At 38.8% G+C, this 23,372-nt stretch overlaps 1 protein-coding gene across 1 annotated transcript in view; it reads left to right on the top strand.

Annotated features, from left to right (window-relative positions):
• Window positions 1-640: 640 nt before the first annotated feature.
• EPM2A (EPM2A glucan phosphatase, laforin) overlaps window positions 641-23,372 on the top strand; it is a 33,537-nt gene continuing 10,805 nt past the window's right edge. Inside the window, exons 1-2 of the mRNA XM_062488927.1 lie at window positions 641-917; window positions 13,186-13,360. Coding sequence (XP_062344911.1) covers window positions 656-917; window positions 13,186-13,360 — 437 coding nt within the window. The 5' untranslated portion in view covers window positions 641-655. The remainder of the gene's footprint in view (window positions 918-13,185; window positions 13,361-23,372) is intronic.

Genomic DNA, 23,372 nt, shown 5'->3' with positions numbered 1-23,372 from the left:
AGCGGGGAAGACACACACTTCATGAACACTAAAGCGTTATTTGCAGCCAGTCCTTGTTTGTAGCTGCACGTATGGCAATTTTAATGATGTGTTTGCTGCGCTAAATTAAGCCTGGGCTCTTGGGAGTAATTGCAGCGGCTTCCTTCAATGCAGCAATAATCCTTGTTAAAGTCAGCGTACGTGACGCGTAGCCTTCGGAGAGCCAGAGTTTAGCTGCGGAGAGGATTTTCCCTCCCCACTTCAGGAGGCGATCGGGGGTCGGTGTTGTTTGAAGTCCCAGCCGCTACTTGCGGAGGGGAAGTTCCCTCGGCTACGAGCGTGTGGCAGCCAAGCGCCCAAAACAACCTCACCGGGAACAGCCCGGACCGAACGGGCCATGGCCGGGCCAAGGGGCAGGGGCGGCGCCCGGGGCAGGGACACTGTCTGTCCGGGCAGGGACACTCGCCAGGCAGGGACACTCTCTGTCCGGGGCAGGGAAACTGTCCGTCCGGGGCAGGGACACTCTCTGTCCGAGGCAGGGACACTCTCTGTCCGGGGCAGGGGCGGTGTCCGGCCCCGGCGGAAGGGCGGGCCCGGGCGGCCCCCCAGCGGCGGCCGTGCTGCAGCAGGAGCCGCAGAGCTCCCCGCTGAACCACGTCCTTATTGCGGCAGTAAAATGCTGTTCCGCTTCGGCGTGGTGCTGCCGGCCCGGGTGACGGAGGGCGGCGCGGAGCTGCTGGTGGCCGGGTCGCGGCCGGAGCTGGGCGAGTGGGACCCGCGGCGCGCCGTGCCCATGAGGCGAGCGCGGCCGAGCGCCCCGCTGCCCGCCCAGGAGCCCGCGCTGTGGCTGGCGGAGGTGGCGCTGCCGGACGAGGACGCCGCCAGCCCCTTCTGGTACAAGTTCCTGCGGCGGGAGGGCGGCCACTTCCTCTGGGAAGGTAACGCGGAGGGGACCCCTCGCCGTCCCTCGCTCCCCCGGCTCTCCTGCCGCAAGGACGCGCCGGCCCAGCCGGGAGGGGCGGTGCGAGCGGCCGAGGGCGGGCTCTGGCGCTGTCCGCCCCGACAGCCCCGCCCGCCTCCTGCGCCGCCCGAGCGCGTCCCGCTGGCCGGGCCGTGCCCGAGCCGGGGGCTGCCGAGGCTCCGGCACGGTGGGGGCTGAGCCGTGCTTGCAGCTAGAGCCGCGCAGGTCTGTCGTGGCGTGACGTGGGTTCTCGCAAACAAAAATATTTTTTAACCGTGTGATGGAGGCGGGTGAATGCGGAAGGAGGCTGCCTTACTAGATTGGTAAAAGTTATTGGAAACAGTTTCGTTTTCCCTCCCTTACTTTAGGCATCCATTGTCATGATGTTTTGCTTTGTTTTCTTTCTTTCCCCAGAAGTAAGGAATTTAGGATCCCCTATTACACACTATGGTGTGGGTTATTATTTTATTTCACTAAGGTGAAATGTCATGATGGCATTTTCAGGCTGGTAAATATTACTATTGTGGTTTCTTAAAGAAGAACACAGGGAGAAGTTCAACTACAGCTTTTCCAATCTTCTTGCTGTTTCAGTAGTACTTCCACTGTGTTCTCTCGCTGTGTGTTTTCAAATGTTGAATAACTGTTGTCAGTTTCCATGTGCTGTTCTAGTATATTTAAGTATCTTAAAAACGAGAGAAAGCTCAGACAGTTGTCTGCTGAGTCAAATAAGCTCTGGATATACCTCCTGTTACTGAGGAATGGATCTGAACTAGTAAAAGGAAGACAGATCTCTTGTTAATTTGTGAGAGTGTTTTTTAAACTCGTAGCATAATAATCCATGTACCAAAATAACACATTGTAGACCAGTTGCTCTTCACCCATTTTAAGAATATGTACCACACTTCTAAACCGCCTTTCTGTCAAGTAGACTAAAACATATATGTTGTCATAACTGTTGCATTTGTTCATCCTTCTTTATGCTAATAAAAGACTTTGTATTAATGCCACATTCACAGACGTTTACATCTTGAAGGACTATGTATATAATGCAGTAGTAATTGTTCTGTTTAGCATCTAAAACAAATAGCATATTCTGCCTGTTTTAACCCTGTTTTTCTTTTCCAGAATTGCAGAAAAAGTGAATTTATGGAATAAAAATCTTTACAGCTGTCCAAGGAAGCAGAATTGGGTCTCTTTGAAGGTGCCAAGTTGTACATAATACGTCAATGATACTGGTATATAAAGCGGTTCTCACCATGCAGATTATAGAAATAATAGTGGAATTAGAAATAATTAGAATTTCATAGAAATAATAAGAGAATAACTAGAGAGAATCAGTAGTTGCAAGGTTGATGGTTACTCTCTGGTTTGGAAGTAGTGGTAGCTCAAATTACTGTCTCTTCCAGGGAGCACTTTTAGGAAATGTAGTCAGAGTAGTAAACATACTGTGTTCTGGCAATTTGCAATTTTAGGATTAACCTGGGTGGTATTTTGTTCTTGTTATTGTGAATGCTCAGGAGTTTGAGCTCAGTGCTTAGCAGGAATGATAGAAAGAATGTGGGCATATCATCTAAATGCAGAAGAGTTTTTTTATTACTCATTCATGTAAACCATTTTTTCCTCAATTGATATTTACAGGAAAGGACAGATTTGCTTAAACGTTGAAATTTATTGTTCTTCATGTATTACATGAAGGGAGCCTAAGGATGTTTTCTTATCCAGTAACTGAGCAAACTTGCAGTTCTTTTAAATCTAATAGGTTTTAATGTTTTTTTGTTTTTTTTTTTTTAACTGTTGATCAGTGAAAGTTTTGGCCGTCATCTGTTTATTCTTATAAAAATCACAGCATGAAAAGACAACTCCCTTAAAGAAAAGAACAATTTTTTTTTTGGTGCTAAACAAATGCTGTGCCTTGTCTCTTTCATATCCTGCATGTTTAGAATTAAAATGTGTTCTGGGAAACACTTAGCACTTGCAGAACATCTGCAGTTTTGAAGACATATTTATGAAGAAAGTGCACAATGATACTTGCTCTAAGTTTATGAGTTGAGGCCTTTATCTGTAACCAGAGAAACTCTAGTCCAGTTCTAGATGTCTGATGTTTACATATACTGGATGTTGAAATCATGTGCTGTATTTAAGAAAATTATTTCAGCTATTTTTAGTAAGTCATGTATGTGTGTGAGAGTTCCACTGGCAGTGCATATGGTTTTTATAATAGTATAGTACCTACCATATCATATATTTTGAGTACAAATTGCAGCCATTCCAATGCAGTGGGGGAGACTGAAAGATAAAGTGAGGGTAGTTTTTTCTGTGGGCTAGAAGAGTCAAATTCTCAGGCCAGTGTTCTGTGGCTTTGGTAGGAAGCTTTCAGGCAAGGCTTGGCCTGTGTGACATTCACTGGGTTGTTGCTTGTGCCTGGAGGGAACAAGTTCCCCTCCCTAGGAGGAAGGATGTAGTGGGAGATGAGACTCCCCTGTGCTCCTGAAGGATGAGATACTTGCCTCTCCTGTCCCAGGGAGATGTTGCTGGTGTGCACCCAGGACTTGTCTCTTAAAGCCATTGAGCATTTCAGTCTCGGGTCACAGGAGCTGTTTGGGGTTCCTTCAGGGTTGATGCTTGCCTACCTGCTGTGAAACTGAAGCCTGCTGTCGGAGGCTTTGTGATATGCTGTGGTATCTGTGGAAACAGGTTGGTTATGCTGATCTTTAGAATCTGGGAATAGGTTTAGAAAAAAAAAATAAATTCATGCATGTATCTTTTTTTCTCCCCCAGCTGCACCTGTCTCTGTGTACTTTGTTTTTTATGTTGATTCTTCAAAACTGGACGTAAACATCTCTCAGCATGGAAACTAAAAGTATTTTGTGCCTACTGTCAAAACGAAATAAATACAAGATGAAACTTATGCTTGAATTTATTTTTGTGAGTTTATGATGGAACACTCATCTGTGCCTTTATCCCCTTACTTTAATCTAAATAAACTGTAGGTAGTAATCAAGAAACACGCAGCATAAAAGGACAGGGATTTTACTAGGGATATGCCTCAAACTGTATTTTGAAATGGTGGAATACAGTCTGCTGACACTTTCTATTTCTGGGAAAGGGAAAAATAAATTATATAAAAACCTACATAAGCTTATAGTACATACATAAGCTTGTATTATAAATGTTGATCCTTTGTTGCTGAGAGAAATTACGGATGCCCCTTGAAGTGTTGAAGGCCAGGTTGGATGGGGCCCTGAGCAACCTGGTCTACTGAAACATGACCCTGCCAGGGGAAGAGGGATGTGGCTTGGAACTGGATGATCTTTAAGGCCACTTCCAGCCCAAATCATTGTGTTATTCTGTGATTTTGATGTAGCTCTTAATTTGGTGTAGATGGAGCTTGCTTGAAGCTGGGCAGATACAATATCACCAGTGGAAGCTCAAAAACTTAATATTCTAATAATTTGTTAGGGTGAGCAGAGCCTTAATCCTTCCAAAAAAACCCCACCTCTAGTTTTGGCAGGGGGGAGAAAGAGAGAGAAGGAGGTGTATTATTTGGAAGACAAAACAGTACGATACAGTGCAATTCAGCCTATGGTGTGTTGGTCTTCCAACATTTCCAATTCATGCTTCTGTGAGTTTGTTCATATAAACCAGGAGATTGGTACGTTTATGGAGTAATAAAGGTTTTCACATCATTGTAATACCATCAGTGACAATATCAGAAATAAATTCTCATAATAGGTTTCAGGGTTTGAACACCCAATTAATTGAAAACATCAGTGATAGCTAAGCGCATTAAGGTTTCATTTTTAAAGTTGTGTTGAAACTTCAATCAATATGACTTCTGATTTTATCTCTTTGAACAAAGCAGGTATAATTTCTTAATTAAAAGGCAGAGATTCTTTAAGGCAGTATAAGAAGGTAAGGTGTACTTGCCATTTGCACTGCAGAGATTGTAACAGAATGAAGAATGCTTGGGACTAAGCCTTAGCAGACTATGCAAAATAAAAATTCTTTTGAGGCCTTTCTTAGAAGTACAGTTGGATATAATATTAATTTCTGTTACTGAGATCCATGGTTTTTTCTCTTTTTTTTTTCTCCAAAGCTGATCTACTGATCCCCAAAATAGTTAGCAGTTCCATTGTTAAAAACAAACAAAAAGAAATCAAACAAAAAAGCCCCACTGAACCCTGAAGAGTTACATTTCTTCATGGCTCATTTAATGCAGATATTTCATATAGTGATGTTCCCACTGGGTGGTGCCATATTCCCTGTGTATATCCCGTGGCTGCCTAGTATCTTGCAGCTCCTTTCATGTTTCATTAGTATTTAGTATAATCTGTTCTGCTTTTGAAAATAATCCAGGGTTTTACTTATTTTCCCAATCCTGGTCTTGTTCTGAAGTAGGTGGTGACTAGAAATGAACCTAAAGCACAAGTTATGTGATGCTTGAATAATTGTGCAAAATAGGCATTTTGTTCCTGCAAAGCTGTTGCTTTCTGGACAGTGCTAGATACCTTAACACCTTTGTGATGTGACAAAACTTAGCGAATAAAAGTGGATAATTCTGAATTCTTCAACCCAACATTTCTTTAAGGGATGGAAATAAACTTTGGTTACAAAGTGCAGTAGCTCTTGGTGTTTTGTTCTTCAACCCCCTCAAGACTTGTACATAGTATGCATTTTGGTGCAATTAAATGGCAGCAAGATTCTCACTATTTTCTATCTGGTTATCAGCTTCAAGCATCTTATACTGAGCAGAAAACCAGACATCAGTAAAACAATGTAGAGTGGCCTATGTGAAACTGCAAAATTACAAGAATAAAAATACATATCCTTGCGTTCCTTTGGCTTTGGCAGGCATGTATCTTCCTACTCACAGAGATAATCAGAAGCCAGTTCTGGTTTCTGTGAGAGTCTAATTAAAAGCTTTGTGATTATAATGGCAAACTGACAATAAATGCATTGTTTATGCAAATCCTATATTTACCATTTTCCCTGTCCCTCACTTCCAAGCGGTGGTAGCTTGCAATAGGGTTCAACAACTTATTTTCAATGTCAAGAAACACTGAGAAGTGATAAGTAACTGCAGTGATACTTTGCTGAAGGTGTTGCTGTGGTTCCTCTTTTGATGTAGCTCATTTCACTCAGGATCACACAGGATCACACAGAATGAGTAGGTGCCTTTTCTTTGGGTGTGATAAAAAGTAGCAGTCAGTAGTAAACAGTACAGTAGAGAGTGTCAAAGCAAATGGGAAGACGGTATTTGATTACACATTTTGTTGCTGTCAGCCATTATTCTCTCATCTGTATTTCTTTCAGTCTTATTTCTACCATCTGACAGAAAATAAGCTGTCTTTTACATGAGGAAAATTTCCTTCTAGTTGCTTTCCTCTGATATCATCATTAAACCAGGCATTTGGTGAAAATCTCTAAGTATGGTAGAAGTTCCCACTGAAAAATACCTGGGCCTGAGTAGGCCTAGATAGAGAAATAAAACATGTTCTTGAAAGTTGCCTTTGAAAATTCTGATTTTCTTATCTCTGATGAAAAAAAAAAAAAAGAAAAAAACGTGGTGATTAACAGCATTAAGTGTTGAGAATGGCTTTCTTGCAAACTATTTTATTTGAATTCTGGCATAATTTCAAAATATAATTCCATCAAATAATTTTCTTAGGATATATGAACAGTGACTAAATATTTGAGACTGAATATTTGCCTAAATAGAGACTAATATTTGAGACTAGAAAGTCTCAAATTCAGCCTGGGTTTTAATAGAACTAAAACTTCTTTTTCCATGGTTCTATGTAGCCGCTATACCAATAGGGAAGTTGAAACAGTCTGCTTCAAATCTGGTAGAATATAAACATGTGGTGTATGATGCAAATGGTTTTCTTCATTTTGCGTGTCTCTTCTTGGCTTGCAAATTTCTGAAAATCAAACCAGTTAAGAAGGAGTTACTGAACTAGGTGTGGCAAATTAACAAATTTGCCTTACATTAATACTAGGTATTTAAGTAATACAGTAAATTAATCTACCACTTACAGAATCCAAGGGGGAAGAAGCTTTACTAACAGCAGAAGAAAATAGCATTAAAAATCAAAGTATGCTTTTCATAGGCACACGAGTAAGGCTTCATACATGGTATACAGAATTGGAGCTATTTGTTTGAGCTGTAAAAACAAAGGGCTGCTGCTACTGAAGGCTTTGCTGAGGCTTGAGGAATGTGGGACTCCAAAGCCTGTGGCAGACTCAAACTCTCAAAAACTTGACTTCACTCAGTTCCAGTGAGGGGAATTCAGCCTCCCCTACCTCTGTTTTTTTTAATGATCAATAACAGTTCAGTATTGGCAAGATTGAGCTGGATCCTTTTTTGAAATATCAGAGATTGAATTTTGTTCACAGGCGGCAGGAAGACTTTTGTGACAGAAATTGGTGTGGAGGATAAGTAAATTTGAATATTGTGAGTGTACTGAAGGAAGTTCAGTTAGATTGATATGTGATAAAAAGACTGAAGTAGCACATTCAGGTAACTGAGAATTGTATCCAAAATAGGACTTGAGACTTTTCTTTGTTGTAATTTTCTTATAAAAGATAAGCAAGCTAGCAAAAAAAATATTATTTTAAAAGCTTTATTTTGGAGAGGAGACTTTTTTTTGGTATGTTTTTTTTTACTTCCTGTTCTACTACTATTTTTTTAAAAAAAGTCTTTTATTCCTTGACCCCTCCCTGTTTATCTGCCTGCAGAGTGCCTATAATATTAATATCTTCCAGGGGAATTTTAAAGTGAATTTAAGATACTCATTTACCTTGTCAAAGAAATTACTTAAAATATGAAGACATAGTTAAAATTTTGAATTGGCACTTAAAGTGTGCTGGTTCATGCAGAATTTATGACAAAGATTATAGGAGTTAGTCTGTGCTCTGACTGACTTCTGAGTAGGTGATCTGAAACTGCCTGGCGGCTTGTGGTTTGTAGGTTGGTTACTTACTTAGTTAATGTGTTTCTCTAAGGTTATCTAAGTAGCCCTGTGGTTTTTAAAGAGGTAGCAGTGAACTGAGAAGCACCCCCACCTTACTGGGGTTTGGAGGTCTGGAAGTTACCTATCTGTGTTTTAGGGTCAGGCTAAGGCAGGGATGAGATACTCAGCACCTTTATGGCTGCTGTTGTGCCCTGGAGTTCCTGCATACCTTCCCTTACACAACACAGAACAGAAAAAATTAAACTTTGAGCAATTTGTGCAACAAGTTGGTAACTGGGAGAGCAGTGGCTGAGCAGAGCCTTTGCTGCAAAGAGCTCTGCAGAGACAGTGGGAGAGGCAATCTTATTTTTTTCATTTATTCATGTGTTTTTTGTTCACCACTCTTAATGGTGATAAGAAATTTCATTGGCCCATATTTTGTTTATTATCTTTTAAGATCAAGCTGGTAATTTCTCCACTCTTTTGTGCAATCTGTGTGCAGTTCTCTTCTGTGTCAATGTGAGACTGTGCTGTTGGTAGACTGTTGGATGATATTTCCTTCTTCCCTGCAGTACAGCTCTAATAAAATAGCAACTGCAGGTTTTTCTGTGTGTTTTGTGGTTGTGCCTCCTTAGACTGAATTTCAGAACATTCTCTTCTAGTCTCTGCCCACCTTCTTGCAGTCTTAGATCTTTGCACGTCTTGTATTACTTCCTATATCTGTATCTGGTTTTCACAGAATCACAGAATTAATCAGGTTGCAAGGGACCACAGTGGGTCATCTGGTCAAACTTCACTGTCAAGGAGGATCAAAACCAAAGTTTTCCTCTGCTTCATTCTGGTCTTCCCCTTTTACCAGCACCATTTATCACTTATACTGAGATCTTTGGTTTTATTCTTTTGTTCAGTTATTTGTACAGCCACTTCTTACGCTCCTTTGATCATCTGCATATGCATTAAACAAGGAGCCATAAACTGCAGTCACGCATATTTTGAAAGAGCCTTCTGTGAGGCTTGAGCTGTAAGTTGGGCTACGTGGTTGCTTTGCTCTCCAGCAATTCCCTTCATCAGTGGATTCTGTGCAAAACCATCTGCAGTACAAAGCAACAAGTGAAAAAGCAATGAAAAACTATAATTCAATGCCTAGAAACTTTATCTTTCTCCCTCAGGTAAGCATTTTTGCTGTTAAGAATCACAAAGATGGGTTTTAAATAAAAAAATACGGACCTTATAAAAGGAAAGAAAATGCTATCCTAGAAGTTAAACTAGGACCTATATATTCTAATAAACTCTTCCAAAATGGTTTTCTTTTTTAATTAGGAAAACCAGCATGATCAATTAACAGGAAGATCAATACTGTTCAAATACTGACTTATCCCTTTTTATGGTAGAATTTTACATGTTTTCAGTTGATTGTGTATTTGCTTCTGAAAGATAAATAATTAAATCTATGTTTTGCCAGTTGGAATTTGAACGAAAACAAGATGAAGAAAAATACTGGTATAGAAGTGGGTTTAGCTGTAAAACCATATATTTGCTGTTGTGTGAGCCCTTTCTCAAAGGGCATTTGTGTTTGTTTTCCTTTTTTTCAAAGATGAGCAGTTGAATGAAACATTAGCTTTACTCTTGTCTCTAGGAACAGAAAAGTAGAAATACTATAAAAATTGTGTTGTTGTCTTGTGTCATCCAAAATATGGTGGATTTTCTGTGACAAATTGTGCTAGCAGAAGCATGATGTGGTTTGATACAACAATTTTCTCTCATTTTGAAACTTACTTGTTAAATGCATATTGTGAAGCAAACTGTGATGAGAAGCACTTGTGTAATAATTTGGATATTACCTGGGTAGTGAAATCTGATATTTTTTGGTAATTGCAGATTTTCATAATTCTCTTAAGAGGTGTAATGAATTCAACTTTCTGAACACAATCCACTTTGATCATACTATTCCCTAAATTAGTATTTATTGAAGATGGTAACACTTTCTCCTTCCTGTGGGAAGCTATATCACATGTGAATATATATGTCTATGCTGAAAATACGTTGATGTACAGTCTGTTGCACAGATATCTTATTTCAGTAGGAAAGTTGTTTAATTCATAGATCAGTATGTAACATAAGGAGTAGTAAAGAGCTAGGCAATTCTCATGAAATATGGTATGAACACGAGCTGCTAGTGTTTACCTGGTTATTGAAGGCAAACCAGAACCATATCTTTTGAGATTGAGGTTTGATTGTAAGCCACAGTGGGAAGGCTTAGGCTGAGTGGTGCAGAAAAATCAACAGCAATAAATATTGATTACAGAAGAAAGTGTTTCAGAATGAGATTTGACCAAACCTGTTTGAGGCAACCAATAAAACAAACATCTCATGGCAGCTTATTCTTTTCCCCGTTTCCATATATGGTTGTAGGCTGTTTAAGGGAATTGATGATTGTGAAGGTGGTAAGGTTACAAGGCAAGGAGGTTGCAGCACTTAAGAAGGCAGAGAGAAAGAGGAAGGTCATACAGAAAGAAGGAAGATGAAACAGGGATGAGAATTAAAGCTGGAGAAGGATGATGATCTGTGAAACTGTCAGGTAACAGAAGTGCACACACATCAAGCAGTAGCAATTGGAAGTTGGGCAGTAGGAAGCACATGGTGGGTACCTGTGTGCAAGGAAACACAGGGCTGGGAGCAGCACAAAAGCCAGAGATCCTGAGAACACAGTTCAAAACTGCCAGGGTGCAGTGAGGGCTGGCAGCTCCCTGGGACTGCAGGGATACTCCAAGGGACTGGCAGTCAGGAGCACGCAGCCAAGGGCACGAGGGCAGCTCCAGGCATCTCCCTGGGGACAGGCTGAGGCTGGGTGTACTGGTTTGAAAAGCAGTGAGACTTCAAGTCAGTAATACAATTTTTAATAGGGAAGAGAAAAAGCAAAAACAAAATACATGCAATAATAAAAAAAAAAATAAAACCACTGACAGAGTCAGAATACAGCCTGATACCCTGTCAGTCACGGTGTTGGTGCAGTCCGATTAAATGGTGGCTACAATCCTCCTGGATTACAGATGTGGTTCATTTGAAGCAGGGGTATTGTAGAAGGTGCAGTTTTCCTCCAAAGGGTCCAGCGATGATGTGGAAAAAAGTCTGGTTCTTCCTCTGGAATCCAGTGGAAAAAAGGCTGCTTTTGGCGTTCTAAACCTCAGTTTTTATCTAGGTAGGAAAGGCTTGGCTCGTCCTCCTGGCTGGAGCATCTCCCAATGGGATGATGTAATCTTATCAGTTATACAGTAGGACTCAATGGCCCATTAACAGAAGATACTTCCCACAGAGATAAGGATGATCACCCTTCTCAGATGGTAATAGAATATATATCTTGTATTGTAAACCAGGACACTGGGATAGGACATGGACCCGTGGGCATGTGGGGGTCAGGATCAGATACAGCCTCACGATGGCAGGGCATGGCCACGGTGATGTGCATCACTACAAACAGTTGTTGGAGAGTAGAGTGGGGAAGGCAAGATGTGGTGTTTGTGGCTGTGTTTTGCTGAATGCATGAGGTCATTAATTGTAAGTTATAAACATCCATAGATTTTGTTACACTGTTGTATTTGTTGATGTATGCTGTTGTCTTCCCGTATTGTTTAAAAGTATTAAGAATATGTAAACAATTAGAAGCGTGAGATATAGTGGCAAGATATGTAGCTTCTGAAACTGTACTGATCTTGCTTACCTTATTTATAATCAAAATAATAGAAAACTGTGATGCATAACTGCTCAGCAGTGTGAAAGAGAAAATAGTTTTCTGCTTCATGTTTTATTTTTCACTTTGGTAAATAATAGTATTTCACAATTATGATAAAATGTCCTGCATGTCATCTGGAAATAAGGAGAGATGGTTTGAGCTTTCCTTTTGAATGTTATTCTTACTCTCTAATCATTGCATTAATACATATCCCAAAATGCTCTTGCTCTAGCAAATTTCCCTAGCTGTGGTGTTTGAAAACTGGTCATGCATTTATGTGCAATGTGAAATTGATGATATTCCTTTGGGTATAATTTTTCTCAGAAATATTTTAACATCATTAATAATGTATAAGTGTAACAGGCTTAAGGAAGCCAAAGACTTGGTCTCTTATGATCTGCACGATAATTATTCCTACATGTCAATTAGTATTACAATAAGTATGTAAAGATGGTGGTGGGAGGGAGAATGTATGTGTACTGTATTTTTGGAGGCTAGATAACCTTTTGATTGATGACCTGACCCATTTCAATTCAAGCTGCTTACTCTGGAATGGCATTAAAAACCAGTTTTCTGGCTAAAGCTCAGACTGTTGCTGTAAGAGAAGAGGGGGTAATGAATATCAGTGCAAAATTGTAAGAAAAAGAAACCAAGTCGTTTAAGGTAGTTGTGGTCATTCAGCCTTGCAATTGTGACTGTCTCTCTGTGGGTCACTTTGGGCAACTTCTGTGTATGAGCTGACTCGCAAAGTGAGACATGCATTTGAAGATAGAAAAGTGTTTATTGGTCCACAAACATAAAACACAGGATTTAATGAACTCCTTGGCTAGATACCTGTATGTGTCTGGTCTGCAACAGGAATCTGAAGAGTCTTTGCTGGCCAGGCAGCTGTGAATTAGGTGGAAGAGGGCCACCCTTCTTTGCCCCTTTAAACAAGTCTGCCTTGTTTCTAGGTTGCTGTCTGCCACCTTCTTTGGGCTCTGATGCTTTTCCACATTGATGTTTTTCCTCTTGAATCCTTAAGCTGGTAGCAAATCCTACCTTTTTTGTTTTTACCTTTCTGAGCATGCATGTCTGTCCCCTGAACTTTCTCTGAGGTCTTTCTCATATCTTGGCCACTTCCTTAGAAGTCAGCCTGAACCAAGGTCAGGCTACCATGGATATCTGAGACACAGCAAGGGTAGTACCCTAGAGAGAGGTCACTGAGCAAGAATATTAAACACTGAGGTCACATACTGTGAGACAGCAAAATAGGAACTTAAATTACATTAATTATTCCTTAAATTTTAAGTGGTTTAGGAGTTCTTAATATTCAGGGAGTTTTAAAGTAAATAATTAAATTAAAATAAGTTTTTAAAAATAATCTACAAAATTTTATTTTAATGCTGAACATTTGCTTTGTGGTAGTGCTTCTGTTGCCGCTATTTCTGTTGCTAATAATGCAATTTGAAGAAGCAGGAAGAACCACTCCTGGCCTTGAATGCTCAGTTCAAATCTCCCCACAGTTTTTTGTGAAGATTGTCCAGATGCATAGCCTGCAACTGTCCTTTCTTCTGTTCTAGGTAGTGGGCCCCATCATGATCGAAGTTGTGTTTACAACCAGAGCAACATAGTAGATGGAGTTTACTGCCTCCCAATAGCACACTGGATTGAAGTCTCTGGACATACTGATGAGATGAAACACACAACCGATTTCTATTTTAATATTGCAAGACATCAAGCTATCCATTACTCCAGGTAAAAGAAGTGTGCAGAGCTTGGCTGGTGTCAAATGTTAGGAACAGAAGGTCTGAACTGGCATATCTGAAAACTGCATTTGAATTAGTGAATGTTTATATGTATGAATATGTAACAGGAAACTTTAACAAAGATTCAGCACCTCTTTGCAATTAAATGTCATCTTAGCAGATCCTAAATTCAAGGATACTTGTACCCTGTAGGGGTCTGTAATGTTGCATCACATCTGAAAAAGTTTTGTGGCAATTTTTGGATATTAATTTTCAAATGCTTGTCTGTATGCATGTGTAAAATTACATGTGTGTTATGTGTTTGGTTTGGGATGCTTGTACTGAAGAACATGTCCTGGGGAACAAAAATAATATAATCCAGCACCAGAATTTACTGGTGACATGTCACTGGTGTGGCAGCCACTGCAATTAGTGACAGCTGCTTTTGATGACTTCCAGATCTGGGCATGTATTTAACAAAATACTAAAACTTAGACAAGCCTTAAAATGCTTGTATTCTGTAGTGTTCACTTGAGTCCACTGTCCCACTGGTGAAGCATCCTGGCTTGAATTAGGAGACAGTAAAGATCAAGGAGGGCACCCACCCTTTAGACCTGCAGTGTGCAAGGGAAAGATTTCTTCCCCTTGGTATCTTTTGGAACAGCACGGATTCATAAACACTGTCAGGCACATGTAGGTATTTGTGGGACCTTTTTCCTGAGACCCCCTCAAGTTACAAAGTACACCTGATAACTGTAGTGTTATGTGGATCTCAAACATCTGTTTCCAGCATCCTATCAGAGTAAAAATCTTTATTCCGAAGCACAGATTTGTCAATCCCAAATAATCTTTGCTTGGCAGAGAAATTTTTTGAGAAAGAAGAACAGCTGTCAGAAAGTGAGTATCTAAGTACCAAAGGCTAAGTTATCTTCCTTTCCAGAGGCAGTGGTGATCCATTTAATGCTGCCTTATCTGCATGTCTGTGTGTTTCAAAGATTAGGTAGAAAGCTGCAGATACTGCTAGAGAATATTTGGAGAAAATTTTCTGAGCTGTTTAGTCTTTTGCAGATGAGGATCTTCTTCATTCCCTTCTCACATACACATACCTTCATTGAAAGGCAACCTTATATGTGCATCTTAGTAATTCTTATCTAATTTCTTCGGCCTATATAATGTAAGAATACTCTGTAACAGTCCTGTCACATAATTACTTCTAATATTTTGAAGATATTCCACCTTAAATTTTTTTAGTTATAAACAGTTGGGGGCAGATTCACCATTCTGCTGGTCATAATAAAGCAGCCAACAAAAATACTAGCTATTTTAGATTTTTTTTGTTGTTGACAGAGCAGCTGAAGTGAGCTGATGAAAATGCCTTTATTTTGCAATGGATTTATTGATTCGGAGGCATACTATGAAGATTAATCTAATAAATAAATTAAAAAATATATCTTTATACCCCCCATTCTCCTCAAAGCAAAAAAAAAAAACCAAAAAAACCCAAAAACTCAGAAGCAAAAAGCTAGTCTCTCTGCTTTTACAGTTAAATCCCAGAGTAGGAACAGATCATGGTTTTCTTCTAAGATTACTTTTTTTCCATGCTGTAGTAGAGGCAGCAGTGGGAGTATCATGACCACAGATTCTGAGTCCTGTCACCACTTGTAGGGCCTTTACAGAGTGGTGGAGGCTGGAAAGAAGTGATTCATCAATGAAAACTTTTGATGTGAATCCATCTACTATCCTGCTCCACTTAATAGGGCTGCCATGTGTGACTTAATGAGAAAGGAAGGTTTTCCTCTGTCAAAGGGGCTTCCCGTATGAATCCTGGGACTGATTTTGTTTATCCTATGTTGAATCACAATTAGAAAAACTTGCTCTGAGCATTGCTACTATCTTGCCTCTTCATAAAACACAAGTTTCTGCTTTAAATGAGCTGCAGCAGGATGAGAAGAGCCTGCTTCTGGCTGGGGCCAAAACCAATTTTGCATTATGCTGAGGCTAACGACAATGCTCTGAGGAGTCAGATTTTTCTTATTCGATGTAGATATATCACTCATAGTTTAGTAAACTCACATTTAAACTTATATTTAGAGAACTCATTTTGTGTTGGTCATTCAGGTAGGAGAGTGTATAATGTGGGTTTTAAGCACAGCAAGATTTGAACTAATTTCTTGTGAATGTGAAATGGAACTTTCCCACAGCTATGAGTCATGACTGATACCTCCATGGCGATAATATTCACTTGGTTTGGAGACGTAATGATGCCTTTAACCAAAATCTGATTCAGGGAAAAAAAAACAAAAAACAACAAACCAATCAACTTCTCTTTTGTGTCAGATATTACTGCAATAAGATGGCTTCAAATTGCAGGAGAATTCACTTAGGATGCAGTAATTTTCCAAAGTAAATTAGAGTTATTGTAGTCTTTTCTGGGAGAAGATGACTTGAGAAAATTTGTTAATCTGGACCATATTATCCCTCTTTCAGTTCCATTTGTGAAAGGTGGAAGTTCCTATTTCATAGATGTAGTATACCTTATTATTGATATAAAAACGTCTGCATTTCTCAGAAGAAAGGCATTACATAAGAGCAAGAGAAGGAGTGACACCTGAAATTGCAAAATCCTTAAATAATATGTTGAAGACAATGATGCTTATTGGCAGAATTAGGTGCTGTGGAAATGAATATCTCTGATAGGAAAAGCCATCTAGTTAGTTTCCTGTTTTCAGACTAATTTCAGGCATGTGCTTTTTCTGAGTCATATTTCTTAAATCTGACAAAGGAAAATAATTTTTACATGTTTTGCATGTTAAATGCAGATAAACTGAAATGTAAGTGAATTCCTCAGACAACAATGATAGCTAATCTGTATCTGTGGTACTGACTGTATGGCTGTTAAACCTTTTGGAGGAAAATACAGAATTAGCAATCCACAATCAAAGAAGTCACTACATGGAAGTGGCCTTGGGCCCTGACAACAATTTTTTGCCGTACAGGTTTCTTTAGTACCTTCCTGCACCAAAAAAAAAAAAAAAAAAAAAAAAAAAAAAAAAATATATATATATATATATATACATATATATACATATGACATTAAATACTCTTATTTCATGTTCATGTTTATGGAGTGATTGGGAAGTTGACAAATGTGTTGCTACCAACAGTGTTTTTTTCCTCCAAGACAAAATTAGTGTAATGATAATAGAAAATTGACTCCCATACTTGGGAATTTTATTTTTGTTTCTCAGTGGTTGCAAATGAAATGCAACTTATGATGTAGTATTATAAATGTTTTGTGGCTTGTTGGTAAGACAGTTCCTTACAACACTGCCAGTAATGTAGGTTATAAACTAAGTTAGGTGTTGAGTGGGAATGATCAGGAGAGTCACATAAGATGTATGTTCCTGCCTTGTAGTAAATGTTAACGTAAATAGGTGAGCAAATGAAGAATGATCCAGGGCAAAATGGAGATGCTTCTTTTTTAATCTTTTGGAGGCACTAGAGCAGTATGTTGCTGATGGAGCACAGAATTTCTTTCTGTGGGAAAAATGAGCATTTACTTGATTGATGTACATCTTTAATTAGATGGAAAACAAGAACTTGGTTGAGTATAGTTGATTCAGTCTGAAATTAGAATTACCTTTGGAAAAATACAAGAGAGAGCACTTTATTTTAGTCTTTAATTTCTCTTTTTACTGGTTGTAATTAATTCACAAAATAAAATACCTTTTTGTTTTCAGTATAATTCTTAGTTATTTTTTTATCACTGAATTATAAAACAGGCTTTAAAGAGTAAGCTATCACAAAAAACCCCTAGAGGGCAGTGACCTGTGCTACTGCAATAGAAAGCTGCACTGATATTTTATGCCTACATTATGAATTAAGAGGTGATGGTGTCTACAGAGGTTACCATAATTAACATTAAAAACGGAGAGCTAACTGTCCCCTGTGCCTAAAGAATGCTTGTGATATTGGAGAAAAGAATAAGAAACAATGAGCTCTGGAAAAAAATTCATTGATTGTGTTCTAGTAAAATAGTCCTGATCAAAAGGACTTAACATCAATAAGAGTTCATCCTTTGATTTCCATACTTGGGGCTCTAACTGTAGAATTGTCTGGTCATTTAATACATTAAGTAATGAAAATATTCTAAGGCACATTTTTAATGTTTATCCCATAAACTAGGATATCTGACTTGACCTTTGAATATTGTTTTATTGTACTGAGCTATAGTCTGAAACTAATAAAAATTGGAACCATTATTTACTTACCAATGGGAATCACCTTTTATAGAATGATTTAAAGGTTAATTCTGTTTTTTGTCCTTTGTGTGTCTTCATTTTTTTCTACATCACCTCCAACAATTCTGTGTCATTCTGGGAGAAAAAAACAGAAGGAAGATTGGGAAGCCTCCATGGAAAAACCTGGAGGAGTAAACGTAGTTCTGTTTTTCTTTGTGGGATATAACAGAAAAATGTTGATAGTCCAGTAAGTTTGAATTTTATGTGGGGTACCACTGTTAGGGAGCAGAAACTATTGTTGCTTCTAATTTCCCTCTGTGTTTTACTGTGTCTCCCTGCCGCTTGTCTATTTTTCTTCTGAGGGTTTTCAGCCCTTTTTCCTGCCTCTTTACTCTTTAACATTCAGGCTGTCAGTGAGGAAGTAAAGTTCTGTCTCCATTGGAAAGCAATTTGCTGGTGTTGCTGGCTGTGAATGAAATTGACTGAGATTGTGAAATCCTGGGCAATTTAGCTCACAGCTGGGATGACAAGGAAGGGGCAGCATCACTCACTCTCTGAAGATGATGTTCCAGTTTTCTTGCAGATATTTATTTTCTTCCAGCTTTTACATGCATTTATTAGGTGCCGGGTAATTGCTGGTATTTCTTAATACAGTTTATCTAAAGATAGCAGAACTCTTTCTGAAAAGCAGAGATTGTGTACACATTCTTATTGCTATTTAGCTTACCAGGAGGGAGTGAATTCAGATTGCTGGTTGTTGTTGGAAAAACTTCACTAACACAACTCCATAAATTACACCCGGTGAACCTCTTGAACCAGAGATGTGTATTTGCATAGTAAACCCACTCTGCCTCCCCTTCCTCTGAGTTTTTTGCAGGCACAGCTGCTAGGGCAGATTGGCCCAGCCAGCCTGAGGCTGACTCTTACAGAAGAAAAGTCTCAGAGCAAGAGAGTTTTTAGTCCTCAAATGTGAAAAGTGATGCTATCAGATGTTTTATTACCACCAGCTGGTTTGGTGTTTACTTACTTGCTCAGTGTATACTATATCTCTGAAAGAGGTGATCTGAAAGTCAAAAAAATCTGAAATAAACAACTGCATAGTTATTTCAAATTAAATGGGGAAATCATTAAAGATACTTTGTTTGAAACATGAGCAAGCCGTAGTTAAGTTATGAATTCTGCCTCTATCTTCAATAATTTTTGTAAAAGCTGAGAGATATAAGTGCAAGTTTACATGCTTAAATGCTCTAGATATTTACAAGATGATTTAAAAAATGTGCTTCCATATAAAAATGTGGAGATTCCTACTTAAAGGATAAAAAAAAATATTAGAAAGGAAACTGGAATATAGCTCTAGTTCCTTTGAAGTGTGTCTCAGAAACATAAGTATTTTATTTCCCAAGAGTAAATAGAGATTATCAAACTGTTGCTGTATTTTCTCATATATAATTTTCTCTTTGTAAGAAAAAAAATACAACAAAACTCAACAAAGAAATGAACAGCATTTGTCTTCCCAGGGAACATATTAAGAGGCTGAACTGAAAATCTCTTGTTCCCTCCTTTAATGCTTGGGCTTTGGGAAATTTAATTTCAGGGAGTCAGGTACATAATCCCTGCTGTTGTTCAGAAGTTTAATGTGTGTCCTCTCATGAACTGTGATAAAAATTGAGTCAAATGTCGTAGACATTGCCAAGCTTTAAGAAATGTGGATTTCTTCTTTTTGGTTCAGTAGACAGCATGGTTTATAAGTTCAAATGAAATGTCTTTTTTTCTTTGATGTGAAGTGCCTAGTAATAGAATATATGATTTTAAGCATCAGGAAGAGGATAAAGGCAAAATATGCATTTCAGTTTTAATACAGATGCAAGAAAATGTGGAATATATATAAAATCAACAGTTAAATAGGTGCTTGCGTACTTCCTTTCCTTTCCTTTCCTTTCCTTTCCTTTCCTTTCCTTTCCTTTCCTTTCCTTTCCTTTCCTTTCCTTTCCTTTCCTTTCCTTTCCTTTCCTTTCCTTTCCTTTCCTTTCCTTTCCTTTCCTTTCCTTTCCTTTCCTTTCCTTTCCTTTCCTTTCCTTTCCTTTCCTTTCCTTTCCTTTCCTTTCCTTTCCTTTCCTTTCCTTTCCTTTCCTTTCCTTTCCTTTCCTTTCCTTTCCTTTCCTTTCCTTTCCTTTCCTTTCCTTTCCTTTCCTTCCCTTCCCTTCCCCTCCCTTCCCTTCCCTTCCCCTCCCCTCCCTCCCCTCCCCTCCCCTCCCCTCCCCTCCCCTCCCCTCCCCTCCCCTCCCCTCCCCTCCCCTCCCCTCCCCCCCCTCCCCTCCCCTCCCCTCCCCTCCCCTCCCCTCCCCTCCCCTCCCCTCCCCTCCCCTCCCCTCCCCTCCCTCCCCTCCCCTCTTCATCCTTGCTGTGGGTCAGCAAGGAGATTCTGTATGTCTGTCATTCAGTTCAGGGGCTGGATGCTGGGCACTAGTAAAAGGGGGTGGATGGTGAGCCTTTCCTTTTTTAATAATTATTTTTCAGTTTAACTAACTTCTCCAGGACTGCCTTTTATAAGCTCTTCAGAACAATTATATCCAGTGCCTTCATTTTCTCAAGGTGGTGATCTGATAAGGAGGATATTCAGCTTCCTCAACACAGTAATTTCTCCAATTCTTCTTCTCTCTGTGTTCTGGCTGCCAGCTTGAAGGGTTGGCCATGTGCAGACCAATCCTAAAGAATGTTAAATACTGCTTTCACTGCAGAATACTGAATTTCTCAGCTTCCTTGTAATAATGAGTTACTTCAGTCTGATGAGATAAAATGAGGAAAAAGCTTCTCAAATACATCCGTTGTCTTGGTAATAAGGCTGTCCAGTATGTTTAACAAATTTACAAAGTCAATCTTCAGCTGATAATATAAACACATTTAAACAAACTTTAGTTAACAGTAGATCACTTTAATATATTTGTTCAAATGCTTGAAATTTAAATTTCCAAGCAGATGCAATGATACTGCAAGGAAAAGAAAGAAATACAAAAGAAAAAAAAAAAAAGACATTTTTTAAAAAGAGAGCACCTCTGGTAATTGATGGCAGCCATTGAGCTCCAATAAGAACTGCAGCATTGGCTGTTCATAAATTTAACTCTCATGATTTTTTCCCATTTTGTCATCCAAGACTTCTATGATACATTTCACTATACTTGATGGTTTTGTGTTAAACAGACACACATAGGTTCTTCTGGGGCCTCTCAGTAGCTCCGTTACCATCCCAGCCTCAACCTTTGATGTTGGCTACTCATCCACCAGGGTTATTAATCTTATGTTTATAATCTAGTAACCAGGTACATTAGCTAAAATGAAGTTTTCTGACAATTTTGTTATGGTAGCATTATACACATGTTATTCCTTTGATTTGACTTTGCTGTGAGAACACCTTGTTTTAGATATTTATGTAGCTGGCTGTGGTGAGACATTAATCCCATTTTTCTCCATATTACTAAGATGTTGTCTCCCAGCCTGTGCTGTTCTAGTATGTATCTGTCCCTCTTTAAAATTCAAATAAATGAACTGATGTGGGTTTAGAAATTCTGGATAAATTGGAATGAACATGCATACAGAGCTCATCAAGGCTGCTTTCAGATGGTACCACAAGGGATGAATGTGCATCTTTCTCTGACTGTTGGAGTTCTGAGAGATTCCATTATTTTGTATATGTGCATATGGTGCCATGTGGATCACAAGGCCACCTAGCAATAATCTCTGCTTTGCAGTTAACGCAATTTTCATGAATATGTACTTGTTTCTGAAGCACTGGACTGTATTTCCATTGGATCTGAAATGCTACATTTTGAAAATTGGATTTATCTTTTATAGTTTCTCCTGTCTAGACTCCTAAGCAGCTGCTAATAGGTAAACTATGAAAGAAGACAAAGTGTGTTTTTACCAATGATTCCCGAATCTTCTTGGGCACTAACTTGAAGTTCATTTGTAGCAGTTTAAAGCAATTTTGTTGAGATGATTTAACTTACAGGTGCCAGCAGTGGCCTCATTCCCATTGCTAAGCATTAATGTTAGAAATTCTCATTCCTAATGCCAAGAGATTCATGGCTTATTGCAGTCTGGCTGAGTTCTGCAGCCTGTTGTTCTTGTGTTTCTGGGTATTTGTTGTAATTCAAAACAAATGGGAATGTTGGCAATCTAACGGAGACATATGTAGGCAGTAACCATTGGCAACCATGGTTGCATGAGACAAGATTCTATAATTGGAGCATCTAATTAATGCTCCAATGAAGTAGTCCTTTCCAGGTTGTTCAGTACAAGCCTTGGAACCTGATTCTCTTCTCAGGCTGTATTTTTGTAATTGGCACACTGTCTGCTTTCAGAGAATGTTTGTAAAATGAAAGTACCAGAAGAGTCATTCCTTACAAAGGCAGATCTTGCTTTCTGCTTCATATAGTGTACTCCTTAGGTATCAGTTGAAGCCTCGTGTGTGTGTTTGAAAATAAATTCTGGCAAAGTCCTTTAAGGGTAGATCTGGACACCCTGTCCTACAAGGCATTGGTGTGCTTGTGATTCATTACTTTCTTATCTTCACAGTAGAAATACATAGAAAAATGTGACATAAAATATTTCACTTTGAATACAGGGAGAATAACATTTGACCTTCCACATTTCCACATTTCAGTTAATTTATGTATGTAAAGTCTTGTGTGACCACATGACTTTAGATCATATCTAGACTAGAGGAAAAAATAGATAATAAAAAATGTATATGAGATAAATTAATTTGGTTTAAGCTTTTTAATGGAATGAAGTGAAGAAGAATTTATGTTGTGGGTCTTTTCACTGTGTAGATTTGAATGTACTGCAAGGTTGATAACAGCAATTCCACTGAACTTACTGGAGTATGTGAGCATAGTTTAGAGACATAATTAGATAAATTTGATCCATTACTGTGTCTGGAGAACAAATATGCAATGAATGAGAGTATTTTCCACAGGATGTGTAGCTTTTATGCCACTGGAGTTGAAGCAAAATAAATTGTCTTGAAAGGAACTCTGTGCTACCATAGTTTGACTACTTCTGATGCCTGGGATAGACAGCATAGTTTAATGAAGACTAAGAAAGAGATCTATTACTATTTGTAAAAGATATTCAGGAATTACTATATAGTGGGAAGAAGAATTATTGAAATTGAATGTTCTTTAAGATCAAATGGATATTAATTGCTTCTGAATGAATTTAGAGTGTAAATTAGAACAAGGTTTCTGTCATCAAAGGAATGATGTCTGAATTCTGGCATGACCTTTCAAATAGGGCAGGAAGGACAAGGAACCTAAATTATTTCAAGATGGAGCTTGATAAATGAATATATGTAGTGGTTCCAGAAATGGAAATTAAAGTTTATGATTATAGTGTCATAGATCATAGGCTCAAAGAGGCCTCAGAAAGCATCCAGTCCATTTCCTTGCCCCAACTTAATCTCAATTACATTTAAATCATTTCAGGTTTATCCAGCCTGATCTAAAATATGATCTCATCTTAGTGATGAGACTCTATAGGCCTGTTACTCTCCCATTCAATTACCTCACTATTCCAACCATTAAAAAGCTTTACTAATCTCAATTTAAGTCTTCCTAGTGCAAATTAAGTTAATTTCTTCTTGTTCTCTCCACAGAAGACTTGGAGAACAAATTAGTATCCTGCCCTTCTATAGCCCTTCAGCATATGCTTGGAAACTCTTTTTTTCCCCAGAATCAGAGTGGTTGACTTTGGAATATCTCACTGTGTTCATTCTGATGTTAG

The sequence above is a fragment of the Cinclus cinclus genome, chromosome 3 (genome assembly GCF_963662255.1).
Source record: "Cinclus cinclus chromosome 3, bCinCin1.1, whole genome shotgun sequence".
NCBI lineage: Eukaryota > Metazoa > Chordata > Aves > Passeriformes > Cinclidae > Cinclus > Cinclus cinclus.
This window is presented reverse-complemented; position numbering and strand designations above follow the sequence as displayed.